General features: G+C 46.5%; 1 protein-coding gene across 4 annotated transcripts in view; it reads right to left on the reverse strand.

Moving 5' to 3' along the window:
- Nucleotides 1-22,450, reverse strand: part of STRIP2 (striatin interacting protein 2) — a 43,873-nt gene extending 21,423 nt beyond the window's left edge. Inside the window, exons 1-14 of one of the 4 annotated variants that reach the window (XM_027101953.1) lie at nt 22,259-22,444; nt 16,783-16,852; nt 13,662-13,736; nt 12,519-12,653; nt 11,052-11,172; nt 10,213-10,281; nt 9,909-10,015; nt 9,053-9,180; nt 7,969-8,172; nt 6,502-6,737; nt 6,185-6,250; nt 5,437-5,500; nt 4,318-4,389; nt 367-441 (exon numbers count right to left, since the gene is read on the reverse strand). In XM_027101953.1, coding sequence (XP_026957754.1) covers nt 367-441; nt 4,318-4,389; nt 5,437-5,500; nt 6,185-6,250; nt 6,502-6,737; nt 7,969-8,172; nt 9,053-9,180; nt 9,909-10,015; nt 10,213-10,281; nt 11,052-11,172; nt 12,519-12,653; nt 13,662-13,736; nt 16,783-16,852; nt 22,259-22,393 — 1,557 coding nt within the window. In that variant the 5' untranslated portion in view covers nt 22,394-22,444. Of the gene's footprint in view, nt 1-366; nt 442-4,317; nt 4,390-5,436; nt 5,501-6,184; nt 6,251-6,501; nt 6,738-7,968; nt 8,173-9,052; nt 9,181-9,908; nt 10,016-10,212; nt 10,282-11,051; nt 11,173-12,518; nt 12,654-13,661; nt 13,737-16,782; nt 16,853-22,258 lie in introns of all 4 variants that reach the window. The other 3 variants (XM_027101956.1, XM_027101954.1, XM_027101955.1) reach the window with 3 other exon arrangements.
- Between the last annotated feature and the right edge of the window lie 3,216 nt (nt 22,451-25,666).

Genomic DNA, 25,666 nt, shown 5'->3' on the forward strand with positions numbered 1-25,666 from the left:
CCCAACCGTTTTCCTTCCTCTACCTCAGACCATCAGCATCCTCACCATCATAGCCTGAGGCCAACTAGGACACCAGAGGCCACGGCAGACCTCAGGGGGACTAAGGCACTTACTTAGGAGGAGGGCCCCCTATGCATCCTGCAGGGACCCACCTCATTCTCCACCCCTCGCAAAGAAGGACTTGGGAATATAGCCAAGTCCTTCTTCCTCTGGGAGGAGCCCTGAGGAAAGCTCAGAGAATGCCTTGCCTGAAGGGTGAAGGCTCAGGAAGCAAGCTCAAATGACAGATGGCTCAGCTTAAGAGGGCTCTCAGCTCTCTATTCCTCACAGCTGAGAAGGGAAACTCTGGCCCAGCCATCTCCTTACCATGTACTGGGGGAGGCTATACAGCATGCCCCGGTAGAGGATTTCACACGGCGTCTCTGGTACTACCTCTTCCCCCTATGGCAAGAAACATACAGTTTGCCCAGGCCATTTTCCAGTTGACCAAAACCTATGTTTCCTTGGTTGTGGAGGGTGGGAGGAAAAGATCTGGGAGTCAGATCAGGATTCCTACCCTAGCTGTGTTAATGATTCATTGTAGGACCTTGGGTAAGTTACTTTCCCTCTCTGAGACCTAATTTCCTCTTCCTACGATCAGTGGGCTGGTCTGGATGACCTCTGAGGGCTCTTCCAGCCCTGAGAATCTATGATTTTGGTTGTCCTGTCATCTGGAATCAATCCAGAATTCTCTCTATGTCACTCTTGCTAGGTCAGGAGTCAGAACTCCCAGCAACGCAGTGGTTAAGAATCCACCTGCCAATGCAGGGGACACGGGTTCGAGCCCTGGACTGGGAAGATCCCACATGCCATGGAGCAGCTATGCCCATGCACCACAACTACTGAGCCTGTGCTCTAGAGCCTGTGTGCCACAACTACTGAGCCTGTATGCCTAGAGCCCGTGCTCTGCAACAAGAAGCCACCGCAATGAGAAGCCTGTGCACCGCAACGAAGAGTAGCCCCCGCTCACCGCAACTAGAGAAAGCCCACGGGCAGCAATGAAAAGTGCAGCCAAAAATAAATAAATAAATAAATTTATTTTTTAAAAAAAAGAACTCCCACCAAAGAGTTGGCTCAGACTACTGCTTTGCTGGATATACTTGGGCTTAGCTCAGGCCACAGGTACGCCTGGGACACTGGAACTGACACCCCACACAGAGGCACTTCCTATGGTGTCAATCTGAGGCCATCTGAGAGCTCTGGGCTGCTCCAAAGTCAGAAAGGAGAGGTAGGTGACTCAACAGAGAGGGTTAATAAAGGCCTGGAGAGGCAGGAAGGGGTATTAGCAGGGAAAATTTTAGGTGGAAACTATTTTCTTCCCTTCTCCACTACCCTCTACAACATCCCTTCCTCCTTTCTGACCAGGCTCCTCATGCACAGCTCTGTCCTTGTGACGACCCCACTTAAGCCCTTTATCAGAGTAGCCCTTTATCAAGAGGCACTCAGGCCACTGTCATCTTTGGCCAGTGCAGTCCTTCCTCCCCACCCAGGTCACTCTATTACAGGACAAGGGTCACTGCCATGAGACCCTGAAGCAAGGAGGAGTAACCAGGCCCCTTCTATTCTGCTGCTTAAATGGATAATAACCCTGGCAATCCTGCATGTTTGCCTTGCTGTTCTCTAAAAGGCCTATTTCATACGTTCTCCCCTCTCTTCAAACCAATCCCCTCATCCCACAGCCCCTCAACAGTTGCTGACCCTAACTCTCACTTCACGGACAAAACAGAAGCAATCAGACAGGCACAGCCTCATTTTCTCAACACCAAATCTATCAGAGTCTCTACCTTCCTTCTTGACATGAAGGATGAACCACCCGTGCTCCTATCAAAGGCTACCCTCCGCTGGTGCTCACACCCTTTTGCTTTATCGAATGCATCAGTTCTATAATTATCTCCTTTCTCCTGGATCAACCCTTTTAGGACTCCACACTCCAGTATCTCCTAGCTATAACATTCCCTTGACCCACATCCTCCTTGCGCTACCACCCCATTTCTACCTTCCTTTTCACAACAGAACTTCTATGTGGTTTGTCTATGTTGACTAAGTCTACCTCCTTTCTTTACATTCCCTTTTCAATACACTCCAACTAGGCTTCTGGCCCCACCACTTCACTTGAGGTTGCTCTTATCAAGGTCACCAGTTATCTCTATGTTGCCAAAGTCAATGGGCACCTAAGGTCTTATCAAGCACCATTTATTAGCAACATTTAACATAGCTGATCACCCCCTTCTTCTTGAAAGACTTTTTTTTTTTTTAATAAATTTATTTTATTTATTTATTTATTTTTGGCTGTGTTGGGTCTTCGTTGCTGCACACGGGCTTTCTCTAGTTGCGGTGAACGGGGGCTACTCTTCGTTGCGGTGCACAGGCTTCTCATTGCGGTGGCTTCTCTTGTTGCAGAGCACGGGCTCTAAGCACGCGGGCTTCAGTAGTTGTGGCTTATGGGCTCTAGAGAGCAGGCTCAGTAGTTGCGGCGCACGGGCTTAGTTGCTCCACAGCATGTGGGATCTTCCTGGACCAGGGATCTAACGTGATCCCTGCATTGGCAGGCGGATTCTCAACCACTGCGCCACCAGGGAAGCCTTGAAAGACTTTCTTTGCTTAGCTTTTATGGCATCGCAATCTCCTGGATTTCCTCCCACCTCATTGAGGGTTTTTCTTTTTTTTGGCTCCTTTCCTGAATCATCCCATCCTTGACATATTGGTGTGCCCCAGGGCTTTGTCCTGGGTTCCATTCTCTCTCTATCTTTACTCCCTCCTCAGGTTATCTCAGCCAGTTCGATGGCTTTTAACACTGTCCATGAGTCAACAGTTCCCAAATTTATTTCCCTAAGTCAGTCCTCTCTCTAGAACTCTAGACCCATATACCTAATTGCTTGGCTGCTCTGCATGGGTGTCTAATGGACATCTAAATCTTAGTACAACCAAAATAGAACCCTTGATAAGACAGAACTCCTAGGAATTCCCTGGCAGTCCAGTGGTTAGGACTCCATGCTATCACTACTGTGGGACCGGGGTTCAGTCCCTGGTTGGGGAACTAAGATACTGCAAGCCGCACAGCACAGTGCCCCCAACCACAAAAAAGAAAAGAAATGAAAGAAAAAGAAAAACGGGGAAAAAAACACATTAAAAAAACCCAAAAAACAGGGCTTCCCTGGTGGTGCAGTGGTTAAGAATCTGCCTGACGAGCCCTGGTCTGGGAAGATCCCACATGCCGCAGAGCAGCTAAGCCCATGCGCCACAACTACTGAGCCCGCACTCTGCAACAAGAGAAGCTGCCGCAATGAGAAGCCCGCGCACCGCAATGAAGAGTAGCCCCCCGCTTGCCGCAGCTAGAGAAAGCCTGCGCGCAACAATGAAGACCCAACACAGCCAGAAATAAAAATAAATTAATTAAAAAGACAAAAACAAAAAAACAGAACTCCTCATCTTGACAAATGGTACTTATTCTTGATTGCCCTTTATGTCTCTCTATCCACAGCCAATTGAACTGCAACTCCTGTCAGCTGTACCTCCAAAATATAAACCAAATTCATCCACTTCTCCCTATCTCCACACTTCCTACCACCATCTAAAACACTATCATCTCTCACCTTGACTATTTTAAGAGCTTCCCAACCTCCCTGCTTCCACTCTTTCCTCATCCAGCCTTTACAAAGTAGCCAATGGTTTTTATTATAAAAAGACAGATCATGTCACTCCCCGGTTTAAAATCTCCAAAGGCTTCCCTTTGTCCCTTGAATCAACTTCAAGCTCCCTATCTTCGCTTAAATGTCCTGTGTAAAGTGGCCCCAGGCCACCTCTCTGACCCCATCTCAGACAACCTTCCCCCTCCCCACCGTGCTCCAGCCACACTAGCCTTCATCCACTACCTCTAACATTCTGAGCTTGCTCTTACCTTCTTAATAAGTCTGTTCGCTCTGCTTCGAATGCTCTTTCCCCTGATGTTCTTATGGCCAGCTCCTTCTTATACCTCAGATCTTAGGTAATTATCACCTTCTCAGAGGTCTACATACCCTGATTGCCCAATCTAAAATAGTCTACTACATGATATGTCACCCTATTTAAATTTTCTTAACCATATCTACCATTCTCTGAAAGTCTTCTCATTTCCTTAATTACTTATCATTTTTCTCCAACTTTAATGTATCGTGAAAGTAGAGACCTTGCTTTGCCTAGCATACAGTAAGAGTCATGCATACAGTAACAGCATGCACGCGAGTTATGCGACAGCACTGCAGACAGATTTCCTCCTGTGCAGGATTCCCCTTGACTCACCAAAGACATGGGGCACTTCTCTAGCTCTTCCTCATTCTTGATCTGAACATCTGCGATGGAGATGTACTTGTGCTGGGAAACATAAGACATCAACAAGGGGCTGAGGGCCTCGATCACATGTGTACCAGTGATCATTTTCCCAATGACAAGGAAATGTCCTGTTTATGGGTCTGTCAGCCCAAATACACTACGCACCCTTTGAAGGCAGGAGCCTTATTTACCTTTGCATCATGAACAGCAGCAAAGTGCTTCAATACAGTGTTTATTCCATATTTCCATGTTTGAAGGGCAGCAAATACCTTAGCATTTACCTTCAACCAAAGTGCAAGGGGAGGGACTTCCCTGGCGGTCCAGTGGTTAAGTCTCCGTGCTCCCAACGCAGGGGGCACGGGTTCGATCCCTGGTTGGGGAACTAAGATCCTGCATGTCGCATGGCGCAGCCTTTCAAAAAAAACCAAAAAATCGTGCGAGGGGAAGCCAAGAATAGGCCCTTGCCCCTGGACCACTGCCCTGAGAGTTTTGCTGCATGTGCCTGTATGTGTGTCTGTGTGTGTACAGAGTGATGATGATGGGGTGGGGTGGGGATCAAGGTCTGTGCAAGGAATGACTACTCTTACTCGTGCACACACACACTTTGGATACAGAGCAGACTGCTATTCAATCCTGGGCCTGTGGAAGTTAGTGAGCCTCTAAGGAGAGAGAAGGAAAGGGAAGGAAGATCTGTGCAAGGAATGACTACTCTTACTCGTGCACACACACACTTTGGACACAGAGCAGACTGCTACTCAATCCTGGGCCTGTGGAAGTTAGTGAGCCTCTAAGGAGAGAGAAGGAAAGGGAAGGAAGCAATAAGTGGGAAGAGAGAGAAGGGTGGGAGGAGGGAAAAGGAATGAGAGGAAGAAAGGAGAACTTGTTCATCTATCTAAACGTAGGACACTGAGTAGGTACGGAGAGACCTGATTTTTTACCTCTTTGGCCAAAATGCCTGCGGAGGAAGTACAGAATAACAGGTTCAGAACGTGTCTGGTGGAAAAGCACCACCCAGGACCCAGGACCCTAGTCATCCAACTTGCCTTGATGGCTCCCTATCCCTGAAGACTGAGAGCCCACCCTGGTCACCTGCTTGAGGGTCTTCACACTCTCATGGATGGGCCTGGGTAATCCAACCAAGGTATCTGTGTCCCTGTGAAATGCAAGACACACCAGATCATAAGGGTCAAAAGTAGAGAGAATTACCAATACCCCCTGGAGTCATGTGGACCATGCCACTTTCACCATCTGGTACCCTGGATCTTTCTCTGCAAGCTACCAGGTCCCCCATCGTTGCTTCAGGACACAAAAAGAATAATGGTACAGGGAAATGTCCCTGAAAATCAGGATTTCTGTATAGTCTTTTGGGGACTCACTTTGTCTGGGAGCAGGTTCCTACTTAAAAGGGCATGTTGCCCAACACTTTTGACAGTGAAACGGTAGTAACAATGGTTTCTCAGGTTTTGTAGCGACGAGTGAGGATTCAAGAGGGTGGGGGAATGGGGAAAGATCTGTTCCAACCATGTCGCTTCTTCACAGAATTCTGGCCCATTACAGAAGGGCTTGCAGGGACCATCTAATAACACTGACAAGGAGATTGATGTTCAAGAGGGAAATGACTTGTTGCTCAAGGTCCTACACCTGGATGAGAACATAAAAGTTCTAGGAAACTGGAAGGAAAAAACTCCATGGCAAGAACCCAAAGCAGTCACTGGGAGCTGCCCATGGCTCTGGGTTGTATAATCACGACCAGGCAACATCTCTCACTCTAGGCCACCCACTCCCGTGGCCCTCTAAAAACCACTCTATAGCCAGTTCTGACCATCCAGTCACTTACTGCCCCAGAGTGAATCCGATGAACTTGTTCCTGCTCATCTCCAAGAAGTGTTCAATGTCCTTCTGTCTGAGAGGACGGTGGAGAGACAAATCCCAGAGAAGGGAAGAAAAGCAAACCTTGAGAGAAGGACCCTTACTGGGCTCCTACTCCTCCAGTTGGAGAACTGGAACAGTAAGGGAAGACAGCAGGGAACTTCAAACCCAGGAGTTCCGACTCCCAGACCAGCTTATTGAGCCTTGAATACATAGACCACTCCACCCTGGGCCTCCAGTGACTGAAACCCCGAAGCTCAGGGTGCTTGGTGTTATCAAACCTACCTGACCTTTGGGGTCCACGGTAGGCCCTTGGGAAAGGCCACCCGCTCAGCAGAGAGGGGTGCCTGTGAGGGTGGAGGTGGTACTAGAGGGTCCTGCTCTAGCAAGTCTAACTCTCCATCCAAGGTACGCTCTCCATCGCCAGCAGACTCCTCTTCCTCCTCTGTGGCTGGTTCCTCAGTCTTAAAGAGATCTCTTTCGTTGTAGATGTCCAAGCTGTCCTGCTTAGTAAGGAGTTGCTGGGGGGTTGGAGGGGAGTAGGTGGAAATAGAGAGGGAAGGTGTGCAGAGATCTCACCCTGGGCATCCTTGTCTAAGACCACCCCAACCCACAGGCTGCTAGACTTCAGGAAACATGGAAGTAAGAACCCATCTCTAGTGAGACCTTTTCCTTCCCATCTCAACCCTACTGTGCCCACCAGGCCCAATTCCAGGACAAGCAGCTCTCACACAACCACGCCAATGGCTGGGAAACAGAGCATTGATAATCCCAAAGTCACAGTTACTTAGCTTTCAGAAAGCACTGATGCCTTTTTTTTTTTGCCAGCACTTTCCTTCCTAATTATGCTCTACTTAGGTGAACATTCAATTAGTTTGCCTTCTGTGAGCATACACCAGCTGGCTGACTGAGGAAGAGGAGGACAGAAGCTTGCTGCTAGGCAGAGGGAAGCAAGTCTGGAATTTTAAATCTTGTCACAGAAAGAAAAAAAGATTGGACAGAAATAGGCCAAAAAGTTAACAGTGATTGCCTCTGGTTGTTAAGATTGTGGGTGACTTTTTTCTCTCCCTTCTTCACATTTTTATATTTGTTCTAAATTTTCTATAATGAGTAAGCATTACTTTATAAAACAAAAAAATAAAGGTTAAAAAAAATCACATTGCAGATAATGTAGACTAGATTACTGAGTGTGACTGTCTGAGCCTGTCACCTGTAGTCGGTGAACTCAAGTAGATCAGGCAGGTAAGTTCATGGGAGCATGGTCAGCTCTCAGCGCAACTTGTCATTGTGACCTTTCTAGGGATGCAGACTATAGAACCCTAACCAGTCATCTTGTTAAGTGTAAGTCTCTGGTTCCAAGGCCAGATAAGAGCATGGCTGGCTCAGAGTAAATCTTACTGCGAAGACAATGATAAAGTGCCTCAACCAGGTACCTATGCCCAGGATTATACCCCAATTGTTGTTCAGGGTGCTAGGGAACTCCAGGCACTGAGGTCTAGGCCAATGATCCTTAGCGAGACATGGGTCTATGATGTGATATCACAATGTTACATCTTGACAGCCCAGGACCCTGTCAGGGCTCAGGAATAGAGGCTGAAGTATAGACACCAAGATTTCAGGTTGGTCTCAGGGCCAGTCAGGGGCAGGAGAGCTGGGTCATTTACTGCTCTTTCCTACCATATCCAGAGCTGCTTAGAATCTTGATTTTTGGCCAGCTAGTGTCACAACACTACTGTCTGCTTTAGTCCATACCCTTCGAGAACCACGGCGGCCTCGCAGTTTGGAGGGTGGTGGTGCCAGCTGAGACTCCCCCAGGTCGAGAGTGTAAGAGGGCGGGGAGGCAGCACGCATGCTCTTCACCACCTGGATACTGTCCTCAGCCAGTGGAGGCAGGCCCAATTCTTCCCGCTTCTGTACTTTGAGAGCCTGCAGCTGCTCAAATCCACCGAGGGTAAACTAAGGGTTAAACGGGAAAGGGGCACAGAAGAGAGGAAGGGAGGGAAGTCAGAGGGAGCAAGGTCAGGGAAGCATGGATGGAGAGGAAGAGCCACAACCTCCAGTCCCCTCAGACCCCCTCCTTAATTAGGAAGTAATAAAACAGGAGGAGGCAAAAAATGTGGTCACCATCCCCAGTCTCAGAGGTGGTTACTAACCCTCAGAGCTCAGGGGTCAGGATAAAGCATTATTTACCGACCCAGGGCTGGAAACATCACCAGAAATAAGGAAAAGGACCACTGGGGGCCTCCACTGAAAAAAACAGGAAAATGTACCCCCTTTTAAGGAGCAGATCTAGATACTATAACCCCCCAGAATCACTCAAGGCCTGCCCTGGAGGGTATGTAGTTCAGCCAGTCAGAGGAAGGATAGGGTTGAATAATTAGTAACAAAACTGCAACCATACACTTATGAGGACTTCATTTTTTAAAAGCAAATCCTCTATTTATCTGGATGGAGAGCAGGCACTAAACCCCACATTTTACAGCTAGAGAAACTGAGACACAGAGAATTGCCTGAGGTTTCTCAGTATCAGCAGAGGACAGATCTCCCAACTCTCAGCCAGGGTTCTTTCCATGAAACGTTAGCTCTATCAGGGGAAGGTGCAATGACACCCCAACTCAAAAAGTGGCATCTCCCATCAGTCCAACAGAAATAGGTAACCTACTCTGAAACAGAACATCTGATTTCTCTAGGACAGCCTTATTGTCCCTCCACTGGCTAACAGCTTCCCTATTCTTCTGCCTAGCTCCAGCCCCCTGGAATCAGACTAGAAGAAACTGAGGTGGCAGAGGGCACTGCTGATCTGATGAGATGGGAGAGGGGTGAATCAGCCACTCACCATGACTACTTTCCAGAGCAGAAGCAGGACCTTCTTTATGGGGAAGTGGGGAGCCAGGCCGCTGCAGAACTTGGTGACCATAGAGAAAAGCAGAAGGGCAAAAGGCTCCTCATTATGCATGGAGAAGCCTGGGGGTTGTGGAGAGAGGCAAGTGAGAAAGTGAGGATGAAGCAGCTGAGACCCAGTCCCTGTAACCCTGTTTCTGGACGCTGAGGAAGGCACTCACCTTCCCGCAAAGAATCTGAGTACTTGGTCCTTAGAAGGAGGCTTAGAGAGCTCCCAGAGTGAACCCCCCGAGGGCAGGATAAGGGAGGTCATGGAGTTAAAATGGCATAGTTCCCAAAGCTTGGGGGTAGATATCAAACTAGAAGTAACAGTAATAAAGATAATCAATGGTAATAAAGATGCTTCCTGGCTGAGGAACTCAATGCATTTTGTAGATCACAACTCACTTTCCCACATCAACAAATATAGTATATATTTTAAAATCCCAAAGGCCTTCATATCTTATCCCTGACTGATGACAATACCAACTCATATTTTCAAGGTAAGTCAACTCATTTTTTTCATGTGGGATTTGTGATCGAATGGGAGCGGGATGACTATTCCCATTTATAACCAAGGAAACCAAAACCAAGATATAGAGAAGACATATGACTGGGCCTAGCTCATAGACACAGGGGCAATCAAGCCAGACCCTCAAGCCCACCACAAAGTATCTCTGTCCTAAAAGAAGGGATGTTAGCTCTAAAAAAAAAAAAAAAAAGACGACGAAGAAGAAGAAGAACTGTCTGTCTCTCCTAGGCAGATGCTATGCCTCCCCTCTGCCACAAGCACCTCGAGTGCCACTTCTTACTCAGTTCAGTGCGGAAGGTCTCCCGGGCTGTCCTCCACCCGTAGGAGTCTGTCTCTCGCTCCAGGCGGATATTTTCCACCATTAGGTACATGACACTCAGCAGCACCCTGAGGTTACAGAAGGGTCACAAGAGGTTCCCAAGGCAGTTTCCAACCTAAAGTCTGAGACCTCAGGGATGGTCTCTGTGGTGGCCCAACCCAGTGGAATTAGCAACTTCTAGTGTCCTGGGTGCGTCTGAAATTTGGGCAAAGGTAACCCATTGCTAACGATCCCCTGCTCCAATCCCATGGGCAGGCCCACTCACCGGAGCTCTGTGCTATCAGCAATGGAGATGGCTGGTTTCCGAAGAGCACTGCTACAGGCCTGGCTGTTGCTGCCACAGGGATGAGGGAGGAAACAGGAACCCGTAAGGCCTCTTTACTCCGTGTTGCACACTTATCATATGCACAAACATGAGTACCTGCCATTCCCTGGCTATGTAGCTAAAGAAATTGGTCTAAGGTAGAGAAGCCCATAGAATTCTCCTGCCACCTAGACAAACCCTTATCTGTGGTGAAGACAGGCAAGGGCAGGGTCTATGATATTTGCTCCTCTTAAAATCTCCACTGTTTCTAGTACTGTGCTGGACACAAAACAGATGCTAAGCAACACTTGGTGAATAATAAACAGAATTTGTCCCACTAAAACTCCTGGGTGATAGGCATGAGACAATATGAGGGGTCACTATAGTGGTAGCAGCAGATAAGGCCACCTCTAGAGCTGTAACCATGAGGGAAAGAACTGGGCACAGCAACAGGAATTGGTCCCATCCATCTTGGGTCATGTTCTCAGGTAGAACAGCTTCCTTCATGGAGTCCACAGTTAGGCTAAGAAGGTATTTGGATACAAAAGCAATACAGGATCGGCCCCTGAGGCCCAGGATTGAAGCTGTAAGTGGGGCAGAGCCTGCTGATGAGCCCAACCTTAGGGAGCAGGACAGACTATCAGAGACCATGGCTGGATGGAGGGGGACTGTCAGTGAGCTTTGGAGGAGGTGTGAATAGACCCAGCTTTCACAGAGGGCTCTACAGTGAGGGAACCAGCATAGGAGATGAGGCACCCTTCAAGGAACGGGGTCGCCAGCCCTCCCCTAAGGCTTCTCACTCGATTTCCATGTGGAGTAGCTCCAGGAAGGCCGAGAAGGTCCCCATCTGATAGAGCAGGAAGCAGTTGTACCTGGACCAGTGGAGTACATCGACTTCTGAATCACATTCCCCAAAAGTGCCTAAAGGACCAGACAGTGCCGCAGGGGTTGAGGAGGAGGGGGTTATTCCAGTTCTTTCCACCCTGCCCCATGATCTGAAGACTATCTCCCAACACTCTGTCCAACAAGTAGGTTAACAAAGGACAAGTGCCCCCCAGAACTTCCTGGAATGAGGCAGGGGAGAGGAGAAGCAGTCTCCAGGGTTAGGTCCAATGTGCTCATCACTGGTTTGTCTTAAGTTTGAGTTCCCTGAGAAGCAGATCCAGAGATAAGGATTCAAGTGCAAGTAGTTTATTTGGGAGTTGACCCCAGGAACCATCGGTAGAGAAGTGGAGAAGTGAGATAGGGAAGAGAAGGCAGCCAAGAGCTCAATCCCAAGTGGGGAGAAGCTCTGGAAAACATAAAACAAACAACTCAGAATCATCCCACCCAAGAGGGGTGAGGTGGTCAAGCTGCTCATCCACTAGCCTCTGGCAGTCACTGAGGAATGCTGCTGGACTAGGGGAGAACATTAATTCCCTAGCACTTCCTGGCTGCCCTATGTGGGCTGCACAGAAAGCCCTCAGGCAAAAAGATGAAGGTACTGGCAGCTGGAACTTGGCCAGAGTGCCAGACCCAAGAGATAGGCTTGGGCACTGCCTTGGTTACTGCAGTCGTCCCTTCACCAGATGTCCACTCTCTTTCCTCTCCATTTATGATTTTTCTTTTACAGTTTTTTTAGCTCCCATCTAGTTGGTTCTGCCAACAGTCCTCTTATTTCTGACCTCAGGGCTTTCTTTTACTACTCCAGCTAGGCTCATTTTTCTTTCCAACACCTGGCTAATAGGTCTCTTCTGGGAAGCTTTCCTCAGTTAATCTCATTGAGTTCTGATTCTCCAAATTACTCACAGCATCCACTCCTCCTGCTATGTTGGCTTGGACCTTCTAAATGCCAATGAGAAACAATGCAGCGGGTCCACGTGTAAATTGGTGGCACCCTCCCTGCCTCCTCTCAGTGTCAGAACCAGGCCACAGCTGGTAAAAGAAACCTCCATGCTCAGCTGGTGGTACACTGTCAGCTCTGGCCACAGTGACCCTCTTGCTAGTCTCCACATAGGATTACAGCCCAGGCTAAGGAAAAAAAGAACCCTATAAGAAATCCTGGCATGTCTGGAAAGAGAAAGGCCAATTCCAAGGGATCCAGAACAGTACCTACCATCATCTCCTCATCTTTCGCATAAGCACAAGGTTACTTCTAGCACATGACAAGATCTGTCCTCAAGAGGCAGGAACCTTCCCAGCGTGGCCTGCCTCATCCTAGTCCTGCTAACACCGTCTCTCTCTCTCTAGTGTCCACCCCTCTCAAGTTGGCAAAGCTGGCCACTCACCTTGGGCCAGGTAGAGAACAGCTCGGGCCACCTTCAGTCGCCGTTCCCTACTGACCACCTCCAGCCGGTCCAGAAGTCCCATCACATAGGCCTTCTGGGCATCTTCCTCCAACTCCAGCCACTCCTTACCCTGCACTGGGAACAGAAGGCCATACAGATCTAGTGTCAGCTGTTGCCTCCCCTTCCTGGAAAGGCTCCTGATGATAGCATATGTACTTCTGATCTCAGCCCCCCAATAAATTCTTCTCTTCGAAAGCTTTCCTTGTTTAGCTGAGAAAGAATAAGGGATGGGAAAAGTAAAAAACCCAAATGTTCTGGCCCACTCCAGAGCCTCATCTTCCTCCACATCCCCTCCATTTCTGCTTCCCCCTCCCCAGCCTATACAGTTCTATCTCTCTGCCTTTCCTCAAGGAGTTCCCTCTATCTCCCTATGTATCCAATTCCTATTCATCCTTATAGGTTCAATACAAAATCACCTCTTTCCCACTAATGCTCCAGCCAGAAGCTCTGTCCCCCATGATACGTTTTACTTCTCTAATGACACTTCCCATTTTCCTCTTGGCCTCAGCTAGTTTTGTGACGTACACATCTCCCCTCTGCTATCTGACTATAATTTCTTTAAAGATACTGTAAATTCACCTTCACCCCTGCCTCCTGCATCTCTGGCACAAAATGGGTACTCACCACACGTTTGCTGAGTTGAACACTGAATTGCCACTGACCAAGTAAGGAAATGGAGGTCTGAGTGGATCACAGGGTGGGCACATGAAATTATTACCAGATGCTATGAGGAGTGAGGCAGAATTGGAGACAGGGATTGAAAACTAAGGTCGAAGACTAGGCTGGGCACAGGGTTACCAGGCAGCAGGGAACCAGTCCAGCCCCACCTCCCCATTCCTCTGTTCTCTGGGCCCTTGACATCAGGGAAAGGGACCCAGTTCAGGCTTCTCTTGCTTCCACTCCGTGACCTCTGCACTTGAGATATAGAAAACTCTGTGTCCCATATGCAAAAAGGAATAGAGAAGTTATATGGCTATGGAGAGGATGAAGAAGGGTCATACTTTATTTTAGGCTTTTTCTAGATCAGCCTTGAATATCATGGAGAGAAAAAGCAGATCTCTATGAATAAGGATCTGGGATCACCTTGGGTCTTGAAGTCTTCTTCAAAGCACCTCCTGTTAGTGGTGAATTCCGGGTGTTCAGTGTAGCTATACAATTCTGTGGCAGGAAAGATAGGACAGAATCACAAACATTCAGCAGATCCTTATAGAAGGGGCCTGGGGTGGAGAAGGTGGTATGAAAGAGCTAAAGCTTCCAACACATTCCTGTGTCCAATTCAATCCAGAGTCAGCTTCCTCCTTTTCAGAGCAGTTAAAAATAGCCACTTGTGTCCCTGGGTGATTAAACCATCAAACCTGTCCTCCTCCTGCCAGCTGGCTGCTACAGCAGAGAAGGCAGGCTCCAACATTTGGTGAGGGCCAGGAGGAGGGCTGGAACAGAGAGGGCTGAATGTCATCACTGCTGGTTCTTAGGGCTGCAACCCCTTCTGCTTGTCAACCCAGACTGGGACTAATCCTGTCTCTAGGGAAAAAGGGGGCAACACAACTCCTGAAGTTTAGAGGCAAGATCCTTGTGCTATTCAAGGAGCCAGTTCATTCTCTCCCTGCTGAGTTTCCTCGAAGGGTACAGAAGTTTACATTCCTGCCCACGGCCACCCGGGCAGAGGCAGAATCAAACCATATAGAAGCAGCTTTGATTGCCAAAGGGCGGCCTGTGCCCAGGAAAATCTAAGTTTGCTGACAGCAGCCTCTCAATACAAAATGCAGACAGCTTATGAGAAATAAAAATGCCCTTTCCTACACACACACACACACACACACACACACACACACACACACACACACACACACCCCAGAACATTATACAAGTACGCTCACCTTACAGAGAACGAAGAAGTGAAGTCATTAAGCCAATAGGTGCTTCCTCAAAACTCTGCTCCCTAACTAAGACCCTTGCTGGAAATTTAACTAGGTCACAGATAATTCACAAAGCAAGAGAAATTCACTTATATTCCAGCCAGCTGTCTAATGGTCAAGAAATACCTTGTCTGGGAGCCAGGGCTTTTGAGTCCTGAGTTCCAGAATCCTGGAGTGACCAGAAACAAATCCCAGTTCTGTTTGTTAAATTCTTCAGTCATTAGTGAGTAGTGTAGATATATATATTTTAAGAGTAGGGCACAAACCCAGTTAAAACAGGGAGCAAGGCTCTTAGGTACTGAACTTTGCTTTTGTCTTATTTTTAAAGTTTAGATCATGAACTTTCATATACTACAGGTAAATACAGAGTACATAAAAGACACTGCGTTTATCTTCTACTCAGATTAAACAAATGTTAACATTTGTCATATTTGCTTCAGACAGCTAAAGTCCCTTCTTCCTTCCCAGTCTTATTTTCCTCTCTAGAGATAATCACTATGATGAAACTGGTATGTATGCTTCACATGCCTATTTTTATACTTTTAGTACATATCTATGTGCCTGTAAACAACACATGATATTGTTCTATTTTTCAAGTTTTTATCCAAGCAGTATCATATTGTATAAATTATTTTTTCTTAGAAGCATTTTTTATTATGTCTTTCAATAGCTTACATGAAAACCAGTGTGATGAACACATCCATTCACTTAACTGACACGGTTCTCAATCAAGTGTGCAACTAGACTTCCTAGAAACATCTTTTAGACTTGTGTGTTTAAGCAGTTTTTTTGATGCCTGTAAAAATTATTTTGTCACCGTTTCTTCTCCCCTTTAATATGTTTTTAATATTTATTGACATTGAAGCATATTGATATAGATCAATTATTTTAATGACTATATAGTAGCCTAATATATTGATATACTGCAGTTTCTCCATTCCCCTACTAAGTTGTTTTCAATTTTTCACAGTGGCGACAATAAACATCTTTGTAAGTGTTTTCTTGGGCCCAAGAATTTCTTTAAACTGTACATCTAGAATCGTTGGGTCATAATATGTGTGAATTCGACTTTGCTAGATATAACTAAACTGCTTTCCAATTCTGTACTCTGTTCCCTCATGCCAAGCCATGTATAAAAAGTACTCATTTCTCTGTACCCTCACCAACCCCAGGCTTTTAAATTTTGCATCTGATGATTGTTGAATAATATCTCACCATTTTAATTTGTTTTTCCCCATTTCCTAACGTAATTGAATATCTTTTCATATATTTACTGACCACATGGTTTTCTCTTCTGTGAATTCCTATTCATATTCTTTGACCATTCATCTATAGTCTCTATTGGGATGTTCATTTCTTTCTCTCTCTATGTGTGTGTGTATTCATATTTTGGATTCTAACCCTTGGTTAGTTATTAAACTTAGCTCTCTATTTCTGTCACTCATCACAAAATTTATTCCTTATGTTTATTCACAAGAACTTCTTTAAAAGCGTTTGTCTCTTTTCTCTGAAAAAGCCTGTCTTAAAGTGTCACTTTCATGTGACAGAATATTTACCTTTCACATAATTTCCACCCAAAGCTCATTTATTAATAATTGGCATTTGTAGCACATGTAACATGGAGGCCCTTAATGCAAGGAGATCACGTTCAGCCAAGCTAAAAATCCAGAGAGAAGCAGTCCAGCACTGAAAGAAGAATGGGATCACTCAACCCCAGCTCAGAAACATCCAAGCAGAGCTCCACGGTGATGGATATAGATGACATGTTCAGCTTTGCTCAGCTGGCCAGTTGTCTACACAGTTTTTCTTCAGACATTGCTGAGACTTTAATAAGGGGCAAGTATTAGGGGAAGGGGGTGAGATGGAGGTAGAAAAGAAAAGGAGAGAGAGATGGAATGGGAAAGCAATGGAGTGGGTGGCAGAAAGGGGCACCCAAAAGATATGGGTGACTATGGGAAGAGAAAGAAAGGAGAAATGGGGAGAAGGTGGAGAGAAAACAGATTTGAGAGTGCACCAAAAGAGAATTAAAGAAGGGTGAGCAGAAAACAGGGATAGAATGAAAGAATGGAGAATGCCATACATAGCCAAGGAAGCATTCACAGAAAGAAATGTGAAAGCAAACAAAGAGATACTGACCACTGGAAGGTGTAGAGAAGTGGGAATGTGGAGAACAGTCTGTGCTCTATAGCCACTTGCTGAGAACAGACAAGCTGCCAGGGGAGAGCACAGGTATCTTCCCTCTCCTCCTGGCCAACCTTCCACTCTTTACAGACCCATCTATCTCATACCTGACAACTCTGCTGCGTGCCCATCTGTGTCTCCATACTCAAATTCCAGGGTAGGGCAGTCCACAGAGCCCTGTAATGGAGAAATCTTCATGGTAACTTGGGAAAAAGGCTGACAAAAGGAGATCACACCCTCATTTCATTTTCCACCTCTCTTGGAGGCCAAAGTTAGAGGAAGAAGGCAACTAGGAGGGTTCCATCTGGGCCTTTCATCCAAGAAGTACCCTCCTCCAAGCCAAAATTAGAGGCTCAGTGTGGGGCTGGGCTGAAGATTCCTATATAGAATCAGAAACTCTGGGCAAAGGACCAGGATCATGAACAGATATGAAAGCTACAATCTGTGCCCATATCTGATCTACATAAACACAGACCTGAAGAACATCTAGCTGATCTCTAGAAAAACAAGACGGATGAAAACAAAAGAAGTAAACTGGATTCTGACTTCAGCTCTGTCATTAACCCATTGTATGATTTTGTATGATTTCATTCTGTGGATCATAGTTCCTCATATATAAAAAGACGTCCTTAGTTCCAATATTCCACAATTTTAGGACTGTCAAATAAGGTAGCATTTCTACTTCAAATTGTACTAAAGGCTAGATTTCCTATGATGTTGTATGTAAAAATTTATAATACCCTTTTAAAAGTATTTTTAATATAATCCTACACCCGAACCTCTTTAAGCATTTTGGGATAGATTTTTCCTACCAATATATTAATAAATATGAATTTAAAAAAATTTGAATCCCAGGTCTTGTCACATACTGTGTGATCTTGAACAAGTTACTTAACCTCTTTGTGCCTCAATGTAGTATAAAAAATGTATTTGGTCTTTGCCCCATCACCCACCTTCCTGGCACAGAGCTCCTAAAACCTTTGGAATTTCCTGAGTAGTAGGAGTGCCTGTTATTCATAAGGAGCTCCTGTCAACCATACTTGAGGTTATGCTAATGAGGTGACTTAGAGTGAGAATTTCAAAAAAGGAGCTCCAGGGAGGGGAGGAGGCTGAAGACTGAGTTCAATCAAGTGGCCAGTGGTTTGACCAACCATGACTAGGTAATGAAACTCCATATAAAAACTCTGGGGCTTCCCTGGTGGTGCAGTGGTTGAGAGTTTGCCTGCCGATGCAGGGCATACGGGTTCATGCCCTGGTCCGGAAAGATCCCACATGCCGCGGAGCGGCTGGGCCCGTGAGCCATGGCCGCTGAGCCTGCATGTCCACAGCCTGTGCTCCGCAACAGGAGAGGCCACAGCAGTGAGAGGCCCGCGTACCGCAAAAAAACACAAACAAAAAAACTCTGAAACAATGTGATTTGGGCACACCAATGTGCTAGGAGGGTAATGCCACAGAGAGGGCATGGAAATTCTGCACCACTCCACCTCCATACCTTGTCCTATGCCTCTCTTCATTTTGTTCCTGAGTTGTATTCTTTATAATAAAATTGTAGTCATAAATATAGCACTTTTCTTGGCTCTGCGAGTTGTTCTAGCAATCTATCGAACCTGAGGGGGACAGTCATGGTAACCCCTGAATCTATAGTTGGCCAGGCAGAAGTGCAGGTAGTCTGGGGATTCCACTGTGGCTGACATCTGAAGTGGGGGCAGTCTTGTAGGACTGAGCCCTTAACTTGTGGGGTCTGTGCTAACTACGGGTAGTGTCAGAACTGAATTGGTATCAGGGAATTGTTGAAAAATGACGTACTCAGTTTTCTCATCTGTAAAATGAGATAATTCATAGGGTCATTGTAAGGACTAAATGAGATAATAGAGGAAAAGCACTTAGCACACAATCCAGCACCTGGTAGCACTATGTGGATGGTTACTCCAAGAATTTTACTTACTCTACTTATGATTTTAATATTATATTATAAAGGAATTTTTCTCATACTATTATTTTTTTAAAGATAAAGGTTCACTTTTTAAAAAATGAATATTTATTTATTTAGGCTGCGCTGGGTCTTAGCTGTGGCACGCAGGATCTTCGTTGCCACATGCAGGATCTTTGTTGCAGTTTCCTGGATCATTAGTTGCGGCATGCAGAATCTTTAGTTGTGGCATGCATGTGGGATCTAGTTCCCTGACCAGGGACCCCTGCATTGGGAGTATGGAGTCTTAGCCACTGGACCACCAGGGAAGTCCCTGTCTCATATTATTATAACTGTCACTTTAAACAGCTAAGAGAAGAGTTCTCTGATGGCCTAGTGTTAGGATTCTGGGCTTTCACTGCCACGGCCTGGGTTCAGTCCCTGGTGGGGGAAATGAGATCCTACAAACTGCACAGCACAACCAAAAAAAAAAAAAAATTTATTAAAAATAAATAAATAAATAAATAAACAGCTAAGTGGACAGATATCTATTGGCTTACTTAACCAATTCCCTATTGTTGAACATATGTTTTTAATTTTTCTTTACTATATACATGAAGCTGTAATACTCATAAATTTTTTTCATATTTAGGATCTTCTCTGACAGATTTTTATAACGGGAATGAATGCATCAAACCTTATGACAATTTATATGGCTCTTTGTACATGACAAGTTGTTTTCCAAAACCACTTTATGAATTTACACTGCCAAAAAGGTGATTCATGTTTAAATCCACTATAGCAAAGATTTCTAAACTTCTGGATTACAGGGACCAGTAAGAAAAAAAAAAAGGTGGATGGTGGAGAATGACATAAGGTTGTTGATGTTTTATTTTCTAAGTAGAAACTTTAAAAATCTCTTAAATATATATATAATTTTAAAAAATCATTTAATACCCCCAAAATGCAAAAGACAAAATATCAGAATAAGAGCCATTAAAAGCAGTGAAGCTTTTTTTGACTGTAAGTCAAAGTATAAGTAAACTTTACGTCATGTCCCAACACACACAAAACTGGAACAGAAGTTTAACAAAATAATATTTACCACTACTATATGTGATAAACCAGTACTTCCAATTAGTCTATTTCTTTAAAAAAAAGTTGGTCTCAACTCACAGGTTACTCCCTACAGTTTGAAAAACATTGTTTTAAATTACATACATCCTTTAAATTTAACGTATTGAACTACATTTTATGAAAAACTCACTTCAATGCCTTGAATTTTCCTCATTTTGCTACAAACCAGTTAAACTTTGTCAAGGACTTTGGGAACGACCTGAAGCAAGAAATCTGGCTGTAAGAGGTCTGAGGTGAATCTTTTGGTTAGGTTAAGAATCTTTTTATTAAGCAAACAATCATTCTCTAGCTTCCTTTTAAGGTTAGGATATCCATACACTAAGCCATTGGGAGAGGGTAGGTCAATGGTGCCCCTATAAACACAGTGATGTACGAGGCTCTGTTGACTTGTGCCAACAGTAATTCTCTTCCAGTAATTCCTGAAGCCCTAGAGAGGAAAGAAAATCATCCTCCCCAGGACTGTTTTCCACAGGAATGCAAAAGGAGGGAGGGAAGGAAAAGCAGATAGTCATCTGTCTGAGAGTCAAGCAGAGAGTCTGGCACCTGGGTGTTGTGATAGGGGACGTATTGACAGGTAAGAGCAGCTCTCCTGCTGCAGTGGAAGGTGAAGGAAAGCTAATGTTTCCGGCCAACCTTTGGGCAGGCAATAAGCTCAGATGGTGAGGATCACTGCAGTTGTTCATTTCCACATGAAAAGTGCAGCTGCAGACAATCAGGCAGTAAACTGGGTAAACTGTGGTGCAGGTGGAAAGCTCTGAGTCTCTGGATACTGAACTCACTGGCAAGAGTAAAACTATCAGAGCCTTTTCCTGAAGGAAGACTTGATAGGTAGGGAAAAGGCCTCCTGGTTCAAGAGGAGTTTTAATTCACCCATAGAACATATCATTCCGAAATTATTTTATTCACTCCCACACTGTCTCTGCACCCCGACTGTGGAGAGACCGCTGTATCCCTAGCACCTAAAACAGTGCTGGGCATATAGAAAGAACTCAACAACTGTTGAATTAATAAAAGACTCATCCCCCTGCCCCACCCCCCAAAAACCATCTGAACAAGAACGATGTCTCTATGGGGGAAGGAGAAACAGGGTGCCCTAAAAGGCCAGATTCGTACTGAGGCAGGGAGGGTGATGATATGGTGCATAAAACCCTGATCCAGTATGGCAGGAGGGCTGAGCTCTGCCTCTGAAAGGTGGTGTGATTTGGGGCCAGTCTTTTCACCTCCTCCACTTCTCTCTTTTGTAAAATGGGATGGATTCCCGCTTGTCTGTATCAAAATGGAAAGCATACATGAAATCCCTTTGAAACGGAAATACAATTCAAATGGTAAACCGTGGACTGGGATGCCTAAGATCTGGCTTCTACTACCAGTTCTGTCCCTTGATGATGATGATAATATAGTACTAAGAGCTACTGTGCGCTAACCAACTACATGCACCGTGCCTGCACTGAATTAAACATTTCATATTCAATTATCTCATTTTGACTTTATCGCAACCTTCTGAGGCAGGTAGTATTAACCTCATTTTACAGAGGAAGAAACTGGAGCTCAGAGGCTGGCAATCTGCCAAAAGTCACACCAAGAGTAAATGGTAGGGCTGGGATTCAAAACCTCAAAACCTGCTCTGACTGAACCCAAAGCCTTGTACCCCTGGCCACTGTGCCAGATGAATGACCTTCGGCAAGCTACTTTTGTCTCCCACTTCCGTCAAAGCAAGGGCTAAAACCCGGTGACCTCTGTAGACCCTTCCACACCTGACATTTTGTGGTCTGATTCCCCGCTCAGATCCGGTTCTGCTCTTGGCTAGCTGATGGAAGCTGGCTGGATGAGGGGGTTGGAGTGAATGTTAATTCACTCCTTTCATCCTCCTAGTTAGGGTTTCTTTTAAGAAGAGGGAACATTCATATTCCTCTCTGTGGGTCTGTATCGTAGCGGGGGGGGGGTCCATCCACTCGCTCCGGTACTGCCCCGCCTGACTCCTGTATCATTAACCCTTACAGGGTGGGGGCCTGATGTCCGTGGAAAGTGCTCCCTCAAGGGCTGGCCAGCACACGGGGGGAAGGGGAAGGGCCCAAGTCACGCGGCTGCTCTGCTCGGCGCGGGGCGCCTCGGGGTGGGAGGGCGGCTGCCCCCACGCCGGCCCCTTTTCACTGCGGCCGGGTTCCGGCCTCCCACCCCTCAGGCCACTCACTTCACCTCTCCGCGCCTGTTCCTCCTCCGTAAATCGGCCTTACGAATTACCACTCCGGGGGGCTACAGCGATTAAGCGAGATAAATATGTGAAAGTATCCGGGACTCTGGCTATCAGGCTCTATCTTCGCGCCCCCCGAGGGAGGCCAGAGGGCTAGAAAGCCCCAGACCCGCGGCAGGAGACGGGCGGAGAGGGTCAGGGGCTGCAGAGCCCGGAGTTCAGGCTGCGGCACGGGGCGCGCAGGGGTCTCCCGGCGGCGGAGGGGCACGCGACCGAAACACCTCAGCCAACGCTTCTTGCCCCAGGCGTCTCCCGGCCCCAACTGAAAGCTCTCCGGGCTCCTCACCTCCGACTCCCGCCGCTGGCTTCTGAACGTTTCCCGGCCTTTAGGCGCCGCTGGCTTCCCTTTGCCGCCGCCGTTGCCGTTGCCATAGCCATTGGCAGGCGGGTTCCCGGACCCGGGTGCCGCAGGGTCCTCCATGCGGCTCTCCTCAGCAGCCCCCCTCTGCCGCTCTGCGCTCTCCGCCACGGGTTACCCCACAGCCGCCGCGCGCCGGGAGCCAGGCCCCGCCCCCTCCTCAGCTATTGGTTGAGACCTTTCTCCGCAGCCCCACCCTGCAGCGCGATTGGCTGTTCGACCTCTCTGAGCGGGACTTGGAGGGGGCTCATTCAAGGGATTTTTTTTCCCATTCCCGCGGCGTCGCTGGTAGCCTGACACTCCGCTGTCGGCTCTTAGCTCCACCTCCCACGTCCTGGGCCTTGAGCTCTAGGTGGTCAGCTCTGCTTCTCACTAGGTGTCCCTCAGCCCTCACCCCCTCCCAAACAGCGACCGTTTTGGGGAGCTCTAGTCTCCGCCTGCTGCTCCACTGCAGTCTTCGTTTCCCCAGTATCACAGAACTCTGTCCCCAAGTCCTGGCTCCTGAATACTTTCCAAATCCCGCTTCAGTCGAAGGGGCCACCCGCCAGGGACACCGCAGGAAACGAGCGACTCTCCCTCTCTGGAAGCTGAGATTTCAGAGGCGAATTCATTCCACTCGGAGTGAGGGCTTGACTGGGAGACTGGGGGTTGAGGGGTGGAGTGGGGCGTTTTTACTTCACTGAAATTGCTGGTGCCTTTCCGGGCTGGCCATCTGCCTTTCTCTGCTGAAGGGGTGCATCTTCCTCATGGTGTGAGCTAGGGAGTAAAAGTTGATTGGAGTACAAATCCCCAGAGCCACCTGTGCCCCAGTCCTTTCCTTCATTCTAAGATCCTTCCTAAGGGCTCAGTGTTACCTGGGGCAAATGAGGCTGTGTGGTTTGCCCACTTTGGAGCTTACGTAAAAAGCGTCTTACAGTAAATATGTGTGCAGTCTGGGATAGTAATAGAAGCCCCAAACAAGTTGGGGGGGGGGAATGTTGAACTGCCACTCTGTTCCAGGCACTGCACTAGACTCTTTCCAGATATATCTCTCCTACAGGTTGTTTTCACTAATCCAATATTACTGACAAGGAAACCGGGACTCTCAGAGACTAATTACTCCTTGCTTGCAGTTCCCAAGGTATCATATTCTAATATCTTGTTTCAGTGTCTCTCACTGGAGGAAACTCTGCTCTTCTCTTGGCTAACTTCTATTCTTCCTTAAAAATTCGATTTAGTCATCACCTCCTTCTCCAGAAAGCCTTTCTTTTGACCCTCATCAACCTACTCAGGCTGTGCTGGTGTCAGCCAAGTCTGCCTGGATCCACAATCCTTATATTTTCTACTATATCCTCAAAGTAAGGGGCCCAAAGGAATTATCCCCCCTTCTTGTATCATACCTCTCCCTCACACTTTCCTCTGCTAATTAGTAGGCGACAGATCAAGGCAGAGTTGAGAGTGAGCACTCCTTGGAGATTTCTGAGTTCCTTTCTCTCCCTGGTCTCCAACATCTCCTTACTGTACCCACCCACAATTTTCCCTTTCCTCTCCCATTCCCACCACCCACCCACCTCAACCTGGATATAAGCTCTCTGAGAGCAGCTTTTGTTCATCTGTGTATTGCTCATTTCTGTGTGTTTAACACAGGGTTTCTTCTGTACTATCGACTGAAAAATGTCTTGTCGTGGGGAGCTGTTTTGTGCACTGTAGAATGTTTAGCAGAATCCCTGGCCTCTCTTCACGAGATGCCAGCAGTACCCTCCCCCTAACTGTGACAACCAAAAATGTTTCCAGATATTGCAAAATAACCCTGGGTGGGGTTGCGGGGGGCAAAATCTTCTGTGGTTGAGACCCACTGGTTTAAACAGAATTGAATTGATATGAATTTCTAAGAAAGTCTCTGGCTCAAGGCCTAAACTATTTGATTTTGGAATTTTTTTCAGAGTATAATTTTGTTAAACTCTTAAAGATTCATACTCTGCTTTAAAATTCACAACCCACACCTAGCTCATCACTGCTTCAGTGTGGTAAACCTGCCACAGCACAGCCCATTGGGGCTTCTTAATAACATAATTTTCTACCTTCCCTCTTCCCAGTATATCTCCTCCTAAGCAGTCAGAGCTCTAGGATTGACAAGCCCAGAACTTCATATTCTTTTGTGAGCCTAGTCAATCATCAGGATCCCCAACAATGGTGACATACAGGAGTGGCTACTTTTGAGGTTTTGTTCTTTTTCCAACCTATCCCTAGGGCCAAGGGAGCAGAGTAATCTTCAGTTGGGAGTAGAATTGAGGACAACAGCTCTCAAGTCCCCTCTGGCCTTTATGTAAAGCCATTTGCTGAGCCTAGAGCTCCATCTGGCTTCACTTTGGGAGATGGGGTTTAAAAAAGCAGTGCTATGGAGATTGCAAAGAATCAACATGGGGAGAGACCGCAATCCAGTATCTTTTCCACACTGCAGTAGAATGGGAGCCAGTAAAGATCAGACATCTATCTAATCATTAGAGGCCCAGACTTTCAGAGCTTATCATAAGGAGGAAGATATCTGGAAACAGCTACTGGAAGAAGTAACAAGAAACCACAGATTAACTGAAAACTTTGAAACTCTGGGCCATGTAATTGGCACACACTCAATTTCTTTTAGCTTATTTGTCAACAAAGAAGTGACAGCCATCAACACCACTGACTACAGAGGTACCCATAAATATACCTTGGAGCTAATTAGGGACTGGTCCACATCTTGCAGAGATGGCTCCAGTGTGGAATTATTTTTAAACCTACACTACCACTTTCCCTTGTCCCCAAACTCAGGTATTCTGAAGCTGCTGGCAGAGGGCTAGAGGTATAAATAGGTATAGTTACAAGGACCAAACATACCCCTTTCCCCATATAAGCACTCCACTTTAATCCAGAGGTTGGATATGTGATTATATAGATAACACCTGGCATTGAAAAAGCTTAAAAATAAGATTGCAGGAAGTCTTAAAATACCTAGTTTTTGAGGGTATCGGGCAGCCAGGATAAAATAGTACAATAGAAAAAGGATACGAATACCCTCTTTGCCCTATAAAGAGCACATGTGGGCGTAATGAGGCAATTCAGGCTGTAGGGCCCTAGGCTGAGACAAGGAATCGATATTTATGTAGTACCTAGTGTTTGCTGGGTCTGTAAGCAGTATTTTAAAAATTAAATCAGGTCATTAAATCTTTACTCTAGGAGATAAGCATTATCCATTTCACAGGCAAGAAAACTGAGGCTCTGAATGGTTATATAATTTGGCCGAGTCACACAACTTGTAAATGGTAGAGCTGGTCAAGTCAGCCTGACTCCAAGCTCTTTCCACAACATCACGAGATT

Source organism: Aethalodelphis obliquidens, unplaced genomic scaffold, assembly GCF_003676395.1.
Source record: "Aethalodelphis obliquidens isolate GAN/ISIS:26980383/991018 unplaced genomic scaffold, ASM367639v1 scaffold5, whole genome shotgun sequence".
NCBI lineage: Eukaryota > Metazoa > Chordata > Mammalia > Artiodactyla > Delphinidae > Aethalodelphis > Aethalodelphis obliquidens.